Genomic DNA, 14,479 nt, shown 5'->3' on the forward strand with positions numbered 1-14,479 from the left:
TTAATGCTCTTTTCTGCCGCTTCACTGCTGCCATATGTGATGTGTTGTCATGGAAATAGCCTGGGGGGTCTAGTACGTCAGGAAAGGTGTGTTACCATGGAAACATCATCATCTTAATGAAGATTAAAGAGGCAGGCGTGCTAAGGATTTCATTACATCTTACCAAAGTGTTATATGACATCTTCTTATCTTGGATTTCACACATGCTTAAACATGCATGCAACTTTCTGTCAATGAAACATGCATGAATGCTCGCACACACACATGGCACACACTCTTACTCCCTCCTTCCGTCTCAGTAATTACTATCTATTCTGAGAGCCCAGGCAGATAAGAGGTTTATTAATCTGGGTTTGAGTGACAGCCCCACAGTGATCATCTGGCTCCTCATCAGCTCACACACTATCATCATCAGCAGCAGCGCGGCTCTCAAAGTGCCGGGGCCACTGAGCCGTTTCACAGCCTTAAAAAGATATTGACAATAAAAGCTGAAGCACAACTGGTCTGTTCTTCGATGAGCACACTCCCTGTTATACTGTATAATGCTGCTTTATTCTCCCACAGAGGACTAATAACCGCACTGTTAATCATGTTGAACAGTGATGCTACCTGCTGCTTGCGATGTATTAATGATCTTACTGATACTGAGTTTTCAGTGTGTTTCTGTAAAGCTCACCTTCGTGCAGGAACAAAGGAGAAGTGTCCGGCCGTGTTCGGGGAGAAGTTGCGAGGACTGTCCAGCGGGCTTGTACCTGACAGAAAATAAAAATAGAGACACATTAAAGAAAAACCCTGTTTCTATTTGTGTATCTCAGCAGCTGATAAGAAACAGGAAATGAGCTGTTCTGAACAAAATGACTGCATAATGAATAGTTTACGAGCAGTTCATGTAATGGAGCAACAATGGAGTTGTAAATATTTGGTCAACAGAGATAAAACTACATTAGGTAAAGAATATAATTGCAATATTGGTCCAACCAAAGTTAGGCGTTGGAAATCTAAATGAATCCTGGTTTTAACAACTGCTTATTTTTTGCGTAACATTGGTCATGTAGGGTAAGACTAGTGAACATCTCCTTTTCAGAAGCATTTCACTTCACCTGTGTGTGAGATGTTTCTTAAAAAATGTTTAATACATTTTCGTTTTCAGTTGAAGGTCCTTGCAACTGCCATGCAATGAGAATTATTAACAAGTACAACATATGGCAGTCACTATCGATTGGTTTGAGCAAAACTACAATTACTGCCTCCGCCAACCAATGTACACAAATATACATCTATAGTACATTCGTCCAGACACCTTTAATATATTTAGTGAAGACTTTGAAGGTATACTTTGACCTTTTTAGTGTATTCATTTAGTGTATTAGTTTACTTTCACCATATTCTCTTTCTACTATATGAGCTTGTGTATGTGGAAGTTTGTTCCAAATCCCAAGAGAAATAGGATAAGACACTTAAAGTCACAATGATTAAGAGAGTGAAAACAAAGCTCATTCAGATGCTATGGCGACACAAACATCTGTCTTTGTGTGGAACAAGAGGACACATCCATCCACGCACTGCACATAAACCACCCGCAGCACAAACTGAACAATCTGCTGTGAAACTGACGCCCGGGTAATAGATGATCCTCATCTGAATAAACCTGAGATTATTTCATAAACATACAGACATGTCCATAAATAAATACACGCTGTGATGGATACCAATATTCTAAGCATGGAAGCATAACTCAGCGGACGGAGGCGGGGAGGGCGGAGAGATTAAGTAGTCGGACATTTCCACATCAATTATGCATTCTCTTCAGCAGCACGCCTGGACAGAGCACGAACTCAAATATTAATACGAGCACTTGCTCTCTGTCAGATGGGAATCTCTGTCTCTGTCTGCGGAACATGTATGCACATACTCAAGTGAGCACGCGTGTTATTAGTCAAACAGAAGCTTGTTAGTGCCCACCTCACTCGTGTGAAATGTCTCGTTTGTGCTCATGTGTGGTGTGTGGAAGCTGCTGGAGTTACATTTTGAAGAGGCAGGGGCTGTCTTTGGGGCTGTTATCAGGCTCTGTGTATGACCGCACTGTCACACTTCATGGTTCCCACTGTGAGTGCATACGTGTGTGTGTGTGTGTGTGTGTGTGTGTGTGTGTGTGTGTGTGTGTGTGTGTGTGTGTGTGTGTGTGTGTGTGTGTGTGTGTGGTGTGTGTGTGGTGTGTGTGTGTGTGTGTGTGTGTGAGCATTCGTCAACATAAGCCTCCATCACAGACAGAGGAATCCATCTCTCTCTGTAAAGAACAATCACACACCGCAGTGAAGTGTAACCTGTGTGTGTGTGTGTGTGTTCAGTAAACAGATATGTTTTCATAATGATGTGTTTGTGCTCCCGGGTGTGTGATATGAGCTCAGTGTTAGCAGGTGTTCCTAAACTACCTCGGAAACCATTAAGTCTGACACACTAAACCCAAATTAAAGACCTAGCGGCAACTTAGCCACCGTTGTGTCACGTTGGCAACATCTTGGCCCAAAAGTCTCATTTGTTCACACTGCAAACACTACAGCCCCTGGTCAACTATAGCGTACATTCTACTTTCCAGGAAATACCTCTCCTTAGCAGCAGGCTATATTCATCTTCAGAAAAATAAACTGATTTAGAAGCTGTTGTTATGATACGCACATTAAATCAAAGCAGCATTTAGCCACCAATTTCACACAAGTTTCTGCCGCTAGATTAAAAATGTCAAATCGGGCTGTGTGCTGATCGCAAAACATGGCCGACAGACGCTAATCTAAGGGCCAACATTGACTGACGAACGATAATCGGCTTGGTGTTTCAGGGCCGTACGTATTTATTGAATGACAGATCCTTGGAAGATCCTCGGCTGGTTTAAACATCTGGCAAATCTGTACCGCCACTTTACGATCCTCAAGATCTAGTAACATTGCAAGGATGATTCCAGCATGGTTATAATGTGAGTGAAAGTGAAATGAAGGGAACAAATCGTTTTAAATGTGGAGCAAGCAAACTAAGCATGAGACTACACTTATTTCCTCCACCAAGCAATGTTTTTAGCTTTGGTCAGTTGGTTTGTTGAAACTTTGTGGAAAAGTGTAGCATGGGCCAAGAAAGAAGCCATAGATGAGAGCAGCACTAGTCACTGCCTTGCAAAATGACAGCCCCGCCCAATGTCTGGTGAAAAGAAAGAATCGGCACCATTTTCTTGACTTTTCCAGGAAAAGGAAGGTAAAATAAAAGGTTGAAAGTAGACAAGTGTAATCAATGGGAGCCGGTAAGTCAATACGAGTATATATGTGGGAAACACTTCATCACAGCTACATTATGATGGCAATGAGGTTAACATCACAGTAATGTTACAGTTAAACTAGTTCATGTAGATGCTGCATTGAAATATAAAACACTGACAAGCCAAGGAAATGCCAGTTTAAGTGTTAGCCTGCTGCCTGCTAGTCGTTTACCGACAGACAGAAAACACATCTATCCCCTATGGATTTTAATTTGCGATGTAGAAGCAAAGTTCCCAAACGGCAGAGTGGATTCTCACATTGTTTCGAGTGCCCTTCTAGTGGTAACGCAAGGACTACAAAGCGACTTACTCTGAGATGACAGGTTGTTGGTTGTTACCCATCAGTTCGCTTGCTTGATTCTCAGGTTGCTTTGTGTCCTGCTGACCTTACTGGTCATGGCTGTCATAGAGAACCAGCATGACCGAAGCAATCGCCGGCCAAAGTCACCGAGGTCACTCCATCTTCGCTGCTACTATCCCCACAATGCCTCGTCTTCACCACACACCACAATTACAGCATGTGATATCGGCAGGGGTCCAGAGTCACTTTCAACATGATGGAATAAAATCCCTCTTGAAATATATTTGAATAATTCTTTCCGCCACTTTTCGAGGAATCTCTCTGCAGATTGTGTGTTCAAACTGAACAATGAAGTGAAATGTAAATTATAGCTGGTAGGCGGTGTCAATATACAGGTAAAGAAGTGTCTCTGCTCTCACATCTTTGCAGGTTTGTGCGCTGCAAAACCACAGTAACCTACTTTAGCAAAGACACAAAAATACACCAGCGTACGAGAAACATGCAAATGTAGTTTCTGCTTTGTGCCTCTTCTGTCTCGCTCTCTCCACAGAGAGTGCGGTTGGGATAACACAATACAGCTATAATTGGGGAGGGGGCGGAAAAAAGTCAAACTTCCTCAGGAGTGTGTGACAAGACTGCGAGAAAAGCTTGAATCCCTGCTGTCTTTCTTTCTGTCCTTCATTACAATTACAAAGACGGGTTGTTTGACAGAATTCATCAGAAGTCAGAACACACGCGGCTGCCAATCATCGCATGGCCTTTACAAAATAACAGATCGTCGACAGCATAGAAAGAGGAGAGGAAAGTTCAAGGTGGTGTGGAGGGAAAGTTCAAATGAAGATGTACATGTTGAAAAGAAGAGAATAGGAGGAACGGTCAGAAAATGAAAGTAGCAAAAAAAAAGGAAACAGGGGATTTATGCAGACGTTCGACATTCCATACAAGTCGTCTTTGAGAGGATTGGTCCTCATCAGCCCCCTCAGGATATTAGTCTTTTAGGAATCTCCATTTGATTAGCGGTAAATGAATGGATGATTTGAAACCAAGATGAATTTCATGATTGGATTCCGAGTGAGATTGAAAGGGGAAAAAGGCAATCATCTTTGTATAAAGACGGTCCGTGGGAATGAAAGGAATGTTTTAATGGCCTCTGATGGTGCGTATTAATTAGTCAAATAGCAGCCAAGCCAACAGTGCGATATCACAGCCTTGGATTAGACTAGATAAAGGTTGCTGTGTAAGTGTTAGTGTATAGGGAAGTCATATCAAACTCAAGGCAGATAGCTTATATATATATTACATATTTATAGTGTCTAAGAAACAAAAAGCCCACCAATTATAACAAAATGTGTTTAACTTATTTGTATTATTGAAGCCATTCATAATTGAAAAATAGTAAATGGCTTTTGTTGTGTTGAGCTAGTCTAGCATGAATCATGTTTCTCCTTAGGTTTTCCTTTGTGTTTTTGAACTATTGCAATTATCAGTTGATATACCTTTTCTTTAAATACAAAAACCTATTTTAAACACTCGTCAAAGCGCATTTGTTAGGGACCATGAGCTTGATAAGGAAATTAGCAACTGCACGTATTGTAACAAGAATCCATTTGATATAAGCATGGTTTCACAGTGAAAGTTTCACACCCTGTCGTGCACCCTTACTTTCTCATCTCTGAGGCGGAAACTATTACAGTTATTCATTCCTTTCATTATACATAAAATGTCAACACTCACAAATAAGGGCCACACTAATATTGCATATTTAGTCTAAGCAGAGTTTATATATACGATTCATTTTTATATGAAAGGTGTTTCATATGAAATCTCATTACAGTCAACTATGGGCTTACGGCAGCTACAGTACATAATAACCATACATGTGACCCAGATTTTATAATGATTGATACTTAGAATAAGTATAATTCACAAAAGCCTCAGCTCTTTACAGCCTCATTAGGGCATAACCACATGTTATGTTACAACATTTGATGCAAGGAATATTGTTTGGTGGGTAAAAAAGAACTTCCTTGAGATACAGTAAAGGACATTTGAACAAAACCCCTTCTTGTGTGTGTGTGTGTGTGTGGTGTGTGTGTGTGTGTGTGTGTGTGTGTGTGTGTGTGTGTGTGTGTGTGTGTGTGTGTGTGTCCGTGCCTGAGCAGGAAATGAGAAGTGTTGGGCTGTCAGTGAGCCGAGCACAAACACACAAGTATCTCTCCCTCTCTCCGTGAGTCAGATATTATTGTCGATATTTTACCATCTCTCCATCTTTCATATCCATCACGCCGTCTTTCTCTCCTCCCATGCAGTCGCTGTCACCAATTCATTTTGTATTCCAGCCCTCCAATCTATATTTCGACTCTGTTGCTCGCTCCCCCTCAGTCCCCATCAATCAATATCGCTGTCGTTCATCTATTTTCCATCTCTGCCTCTCTTTACTTCTGAAGGGTGGAGGGGCTACAGTGGGTGGGTTGCTGGAGGTGGAATTGGGGGTTTTGTGTGCTTGTGTCTTACATGCTGTCAAACGTGTTCGACACAAATCCTGTCAGCACGCATTTCATGTGTCACTACACACACAAACACATACGTAGTAGCACATATATCAAATGTGCTTCGACAGATGTTCAATAATATGTGTGTGGGGGAAAATGTGCTCTGAGATTATGTGTTTAACACAGCTGACCTGAGATGCATTACAAGCGTCAAAAGATTAACAGATTTGTATCTCTTGGATATCAAAAAATGTGAAAAAATACAATTAAAATATCATAGAGCTCAGTTAAAAATGTTAGATATTAACTTAAACTTTTATATTTGTATTTTGTGCTTCTTTTGTGAGATGTTTACATGCTTTGATGTTCAGCAAGTCTTTATTGTTCTCATACTGCCTGTGCTGCAGCACCTCTTTTCACCCTCTGTCTGAAACCAGAGCCCAGTCTGCTCCGGCTGGCCGGCTCTGTCGGCCCTTAGCAAATCACATAATTATAATTACAGCGTCATGTTTGGATTCTAAGTTGCTGTTTACACCCAATTGTGTCCAAAATGTTATCACCTTATCATTTTGGCCTGTGGGACATTTGTGTGAAATTGTCATATTTAGCATATGCATGTTCGAGTTGTGGACCGTCACCTCTGACCACCAACATCTAATGAGTTAAATCAATTGCACGTTTTATAAATTAGCAACAAACCCTGCTCTTAAGACTGGTACGGACCTGAGGTCACAGTGACTTTGACCAACTAAAACCTAATAAGTGTATCGTTGAGACAAAGTGGGCGATTGTGCCAGACATTCCTGACATATCACGGTAACAACAGTGGTATGGATGGAAAGCCTGAACACATGATGCCTCGAGCCACAGATGTGGCGGAGCCAGCAAATCCTCACATTTGAACGGTTGGAGACAACCCAATGTCTTGATAAGTACCTTCAACTTTCTACTAACTTAGACGATTGGACCAAGAGTCCAACCAATACAATAACTGACATTGGATGCAGATAAAGATAGTATAGCTACACATTTGTTAAAGGCTCCATCAAATGTAGACTTGAAAGTGTAGTGGTCATGATGTGTAGAGGTGGGACGTTTTACGGTTAAAACATAAAACTTGTCAGTGCTTTCTGATATATTGTGATACGCTACATATCAGGCGGCTATGCCAATATATCAATCAGGCTCGTGCAGCAATGTTAGTATCAATTTGTCCCGAGCTGAATTTATATGATATGTTTATTCCCACATGGCCTAATCAATCTGTTTAAGAAGAGCCCGTGTTGACAGCTTTATGACATTCTACATGTACGGGGAACAGTGCGTGATGTTAACAGCTGAATGTGGAGGTCGTTGTGTCATTCAAATAACAACTCAAAATAAACCTGACACATTTAAGTCATTCTTCAAGACCTTAACCGTCTGCAGCCTACAGAGTGTCGGCTTGTGCATCCATTGAAGAAATCAACTACCTCGCTGTGTTGTGCTCAGTGTGCAGTCTCAGCTGTTGATTGAGCTTTGTTGGTGTGTGATTGTAAACAACACGACTTCATGTAACACACGGCACCTGCTGTTGCTTCAAACACCCTTTAGCAAGACATTAAAATCGTTTCAGAAACTCCTTGAACAAAAAAAGATTCTTGTTTTCTTGTCATTTTTTTTAACAATGCTACCAATGGTGATCAAAGATGGTGAGGCCTGTGTGTTCAACACATCAAAGGAGATATACCGACTACTGCTTGGCAATATGCTATACAAATGTGTGGCTATTCAATGTCCCCACAGGATGAATTAAAGCTCATCTATTATGCTATATTTGAACAATTTATATATGGCCATATCTATACACAACATGTCTCTGAAGTGCTTTGCTCAAAATATCAAGCAGATCACCCTTTGTAGCATGCCTCGTACCCCTCCATTGCAGCCCTGTTACACAAGTGCTGATTCTACCCCTGTTTTTAAACAGGATGTGGGTAAGGAGGAAAAGAGAGAGAGTTGTACTTTCTGACACTTCGTGAGTGTCCTTACACACAGAGGACACATATTTATGTATAAAATATATCAAAAAGTGCATTTTGCATAATAGGTGACTCATTTAAAGTGTGAACATTTTTTATTTGAAAAGGAAATGTTTAAATAGCTTAGTTATGTGTTGCCGGTTGCAAGAGTTCCCCACAAATTGACTGGCAACGGTCTGCCGTACGATGCAAAGTAACATCATCCATTGGACTTTAGCTGGCTGGTGAGAAGGACCAGAAGAGCTTGAAAAATAGTTTTCATTTGTTTTCAAGCTGCTTATTAATAACTGTTACTGTTTCAAGTGTCAGAGCGAGTACAGATGTGTGTGTGTGTGTTACCTGTGTGTCCATGCAGAGGGGAGTGTGGTCGTGGCAGCGTCGGCGAGGTGCTGGATGTCACAATAAGGCTCTTCCTGTTGCTCGTCCGACAGCTGTGTGCAAAAAACGAGCTCAGATTAGTGAATCATCAACGTTTGGATGTTAAAATCAATAAAGTAGAGAAGTGTATTCTCTGCATAAAAACTGGACCAGCAAGAATTCCAAGGAGCTTTGCAATGAAGCAAACACATATTTGTTATCACTGATTTTGTAAAGCTGGTTTCTATTCTTATGACAATTCTCCGCATTGGGTAAAGAAAACAGTCACTTGTCTGACACAGGTTAGGAATACACAACTCTCACAATGTCCTGAATGTAAAGGTCTGTCATTTGTAACGTTTACAAACGTGTCCAATCACCCCCCCCACTCCTCTGTGTCAGTAACAGCAGGTGTCGACTCTGGCCGCCAGACCCACATCTGATCACATTAGACTACGCATAGGTGTGTGTGTGTGTGTGCAGCTTTCACAGATGTTACAGTTGAACTGAAACGAGAGCTGCGCTCCTCACCCTGTCCTTCACACCAGAGGACAGTGAGGAGGACACACAAACACATCAGGTAGTGGCAATCACAGATGCAACTGTGCAACACACAGCCAGCGTCTTTCAGTTGACCTTCAGCAAGTCAAATACTTTTGTTTTGTACAAATGTTCTAATACAAAGAAGCTAAAATGCTGCAGCCAATAACCTTAGGAATAATGATACCAAACAGATGAGGCACTCCGTCAGTTTCTAATAACAATATGAACACTGGGTACGGCAGCCCTGACTGGACAATTACTGTAATTTGTCACCGATCTTCAAGAGGAGACAACAGCACCAATTCCAAAGTGACATGACATTTTAATTACACAATATGCACATCTATCTACCAAACACATGATTATAGACATTACCGTTGAAACATGAATTTTCATCTGGGCATAATTAAATGTTCTTGGTCCTTAACGTTTTTTAAGCATCCAGCTACATGTTTGTCTTATTCTATGTTTTTTTTTAGCTTGATCATGAAAGAACTACGAAAAAAAAAAATACATATACGAATATTGTACTAGGAATAGGTTGTCAGTAAATTCAGCTGTTAGAAAACATCTATTCTATTAGAAAATGTCGACCCAGGCTCAACTGCTAATGGCTGTAGAGTCATTATGATGGTGATTCTGCAGTAGGATGGTTACACTCCAGCTCCCCTCTGGGCTGAGACGACTCTGTTTGTTGTGTATATGTATATCGGTGTGTGGGGGTGTGCACACACTGCTGTGCAAAAGATGTTTGTGGAGAAAAAAGCAATCTGCTTTAAAGCTGTGACATCCATCCCCAGACAGATGGGAAGAGGAGGAGTTGAAGCGGCAGCCTTCACACCTAACAGCCGCAACGCGAGCGCAGGTCGAGCTCTCAGGATTTTCCCACTTTCTTGTTTGCTCTGAAGCTCCGAGCGGAGCATGTGCGTAATGCCTTGAGGCGAGGCTTGTTACATTTAGAGGAAATGACAGATGGAAAAGTTCACTTTGATGCCTGCGTGGGACGATGTAACATCCAATCCAAAGTAACATAATTCTACAGCTGCCACCTCTCTATTCCAAAAAACATACTTTCAGAGTATGATGAAATGTAACAGATGCTCTATTGTCAGTGTAAACTATCACAACTTCCACCCAAATAGTGAGCCAGGCATTACATCTGAATGGTCTTCCTCAGGGATCTATACTGGGCCCGTTCCTGTTCATTACGTATAATGATGACATTGCACAAAACAATGTCTCTAATCGGCTGATAGCATTGTCTCATATTGTGTATCAGCCTGGGTGCTGCTTCACTTCAACTATCTCCAATTAGGAACTCGTAAATTGTCATTTGTTTTCAATGCAGACAAAATACATCTTTATTGCAGAAAGATGAGAAGCCACATCCCGATTTAAATTGGTTACTTTTTTGTTGCACTTGTCTTGATGAAGTTTAGAAATGTAAAACTGTTCTTGAGAATTCAGGGTATTATCAAACTATTTATTTATCTACAGTATTATACATGTACTCTATATGTATATACAGTCTATTTACAAAAAACAATATGATTTCCTTTTTCTTCTGACTTCGACGGTCAAAGGCTGTCATTGCAATCTCCAAATAAGCAGGTATTCTCTATACCCTTTGGGCATTACTCATTGAGCCCATAATTAACAACCTCATCCTTGAAGTATTTTAGTTTAGTGTCTGTCTGTGTCTATTTCTTTACCTTAAATAACGTATGTTCAAACGACTAAGAAAGTGGGTTGAACTCCTTCCTTGAGGAGTTACTGATTGTACTTCTCGAAAGAAAGTACACACTTCTGACAGATCCTTGCAGTAACGGCAGGTATGCTAACACTTACGGCATGTTTGTGGTGTTAATTGGCCCATCGCATCTGCTTGCTGTAATTATGTAGTTGTGTAGCAAGTGTGTGTGACGGGACGAATGTGCCGAGATGATCACTAGACACGTGAAGCAATTAAGGCTGAAATCTTCGTTACAGTCGAATAATCAGCGTGACGCCTCGACATGTTTTTGGAGCTCTTTATCTTTTCTATATTTGTGATTTTGTATTCCTGTATCTGTGGGGACCATTTTGACATTTAAGTTTATGTTTGGCTTAGAATAAGGTAAGATTTGGGGTGAGGGGCGGAAAATGTTGTATTGTGTGTGTTTGCATGCTACTGTACAAGTATAAGCATGCATGCAGGGGGACACCAAGGGTCTATGACAAGATTGTGTAAAATCCACATGCCCATGTGACAAATATGTACTGCATGTGATGTGGATGTGGCATGCAGTGTGTTTGTGTGCGTCCTGCCATCTGTTGAGGTGTGCAGCATCAGCGGTTTGAGCATAGCATGTGGTCTACACACAAACACACTCCTGTATGACGGATGAGCTGCCATGTTGGATATTCAGTGATGTGTGTTCAGGGAATTTCATCATCTGACACACAGCTCCACATAAACACTAGAGTGATGTTTACTGCTTTCTCAATCTTCCAGAAAGTGTGATAGCAATCTGTACTTTCTCTGAACTCTTAACGCTTTGGCATTTGTGTTGAGTTTGTGAAGATAGTTTGACTTTTAAAGACATTTCACTTGTAGAAACTGATAATATCAGCTCAAACTGAGATCATTTGAACCCTGGGAAAAATGTAATTTAATGGGACATTTTAATCTTCACACAAATGAACTTTACGCTCCCCTGCAGACACATTTCTCATTAGGAGCTGACCTGCTGTGCAACGACTAAAATACTCTATAGCTTACCATAGTAATGAATAGGAATGAATTATCTGATACAACACTGTCTCTATTTTGAGATGAAATATCCTTATATAATTTACAATAACATACTTAGTTAATTTCTATGAATTTATGAGGAAACTGACATTTAAATCCTACAAGTTCAGGGACTTTGTGGTAATCACTTCATCTTGTAAGAGGTTTTGAGTTGAAGTGACATTTGAGAAAAAGTCAAGCTGGACTGAGAGCTGATCTGCTCCACTGAAGCGGAGCTAAAGGACACACAAAGCGCAGACGAAAGACAATAGGTGCCCGATAAGAAAGGAAGAATTGACACAAGAGAACAACCTTTAAAATGGAAGGACATAAAGTCGCCACTCAAAGTCCCACTGAGATGGAAGCTGCGCTGAGTTTTTGGTTAATTTACGGCGACTGTCGCTCACTCTGCTGCGGTTCACTGGCTGATGAATAGAGTTCAGAGGCGGCCTCATGAGTATGGATTTAAATATGAGCCAGTCCAAGGCTTCAAAAGTGCCTGTCAAATGTGGGGTGAGTAACTGAGTATAATAAAAGGGGACAGAAGTTTTGAGAATACTAAAAATATTTTAGTGTTCAACTTCTGAATGATTCTGCTTCTGGTGGAAGATGTACAGAGGAAGCAAGACAACTCCACCTACAGTATAGGTTGACAGTGACACGCCCCAAAAGTGACTTGTTTCTGACACTTTTACACACCAATGTAGCTGATGCAGCAGTACACGTTCACTCTCAGAGAAACTGTTCTAGTTCTTTATTCTCCAGCAGCGTTTTTGGATCCCTGCTGGAAAACATGTTCCCATTATGCAGAACTGACTGGATGTGTGTGTGTGTGTGAGAAGTGGGCTTTTATGTGCCTCTCATCACCATGAAAGCAGCAGCCTGTCAAGTATGAGCACAGTGACTGAGTGCTGCTGCTCACTTCCATTGCTTTCTCTGACTGAAGCGGCTTTTATGAGCAAAAATTGGTCATGATTTTTTCCCCTAAGTGTGGTTGAGGATTCAAAAAGATGTTATGTTTCCATGGCGGCAGTACGGGCAAAGAGCAGTCTAAACGGCCATTTAAAAAATAATAATATGTTCAAGACTGTGGGGAATATGCTTATCTGCTTTCTCTCCGATGTGAGATGACGAGAAGATCAATATCAAACGTTGGATCTTTCCGAAGTTTGAAATGCATACACTAACACCTCTAAAGCTCTCTGATTAACGTTCTGTATCTCATTTGTTTAATCCACATATGCGCAAAAAAGTTCAATTTGTATTTTCTGAAGGAGTTACATGCTATTGACTGAGGCTTAGCGAGCGTATCTTGTGACCTGGGATAGAATCACAGAATCTGCACAGATAACATGTTGTTCTTCAAGAATAAGAAACATGACACTCCTGCTTTCCTCACAGCTTGGAAGTAAACAAACACGTTGCATCATGTGATGAATGTCCAGTGTCAACAATGAGCTGTACTGTAGTTGTTTCATTCCTGCTTCAGGTCGCTAAGGGGATAGTTATGGAATGTCGCGGTTAACCATAGTAGCTCCATATGTTGCATAGCAATATGATAGCGATACAGGACTAGCAAGTATTGGTCATTCATCATGTTGTCTTATTAGATAAAACAGACGTTTATAAAAATGCATTTGAATCCAAATGTAAGCTATCGCTCAGTATAGTGGAAAGTGTTATTGTGACTTAACTATCATGATTGTATTCTATAGTGGGTCATCTGGTAAATCCCACCTCTATAGGCTAATGTGACAACGTCTTGTTTGCAGATGTGTACCACACACAGATATGAGATCACATTTAGCTTCTTATTCCCAAATACATTATGTATTGCTTTTTAGTAGAACTGTTATCTGGATAAGTATTTATGGTGGGATTATTTTTTTAAATGTGTTGTGCAGTTTCATTACTCCGAGTAAATTGAAATTGAAAACTGAAATGTAAATTCACAATGTTGTTGTTTTACATGTGTGACAACAATTGCATTTTATATTCACAAATTGTAGGTCTGTTGGATTTATATGCAGTACTTGAGAGAAAAAAACAAGTCAAGATCTCAACAGTAAACGACATAAATAGTAGAATTATAGAGCTGGCATGTACTGTATGTTTGCAAATGTGTGTTTACTCAGGTTTTACCAGCGACTGCATATAGACTTAGAATGTAATAACTTTGCCACTGTAAAACTCACAAGACACACAGAAGCATACGGCAATGTGACAGCGCTGACAGGAGATAGTGGAAACTAGCGATGTGCAAACAGCTGTGTGGGTGTTAAACTAAACTACCTAACACACACACAAGCAAGCACACACACACACACACACACACACACACACACACACACACACACACACACACACACAACACACACACAACACACACACACACACACACACACACACACACACACACCACACACACACACACACACACACACACACACACACACACACACACACACACACACACACACACACACACACACACACACACACACACACACACACACACACACACACACACACACACACACACACACACACACACACACACACACACACACGAGGCATCAGGCAAGTGGATGTGGATAAGATCTACAGCTAAACTCATTTCCAAAAGTCCACTCAATGTGTTTCTGGGGTTACAGCCACCACAGGAAATCAATGTAACACCTCAAACAG

At 40.9% G+C, this 14,479-nt stretch overlaps 1 protein-coding gene across 1 annotated transcript in view; it reads right to left on the reverse strand.

The window, feature by feature from the left end:
• The window catches only part of mast2 (microtubule associated serine/threonine kinase 2), a 227,943-nt gene that overhangs the window by 53,009 nt on the left and 160,455 nt on the right, over window positions 1–14,479 (reverse strand). Inside the window, exons 5-6 of the mRNA XM_034081341.1 lie at window positions 8,458–8,549; window positions 677–752 (exon numbers count right to left, since the gene is read on the reverse strand). Coding sequence (XP_033937232.1) covers window positions 677–752; window positions 8,458–8,549 — 168 coding nt within the window. The remainder of the gene's footprint in view (window positions 1–676; window positions 753–8,457; window positions 8,550–14,479) is intronic.

This window comes from Pseudochaenichthys georgianus, chromosome 4, assembly GCF_902827115.2.
Source record: "Pseudochaenichthys georgianus chromosome 4, fPseGeo1.2, whole genome shotgun sequence".
NCBI classification, from domain to species: Eukaryota; Metazoa; Chordata; class Actinopteri; order Perciformes; family Channichthyidae; genus Pseudochaenichthys; species Pseudochaenichthys georgianus.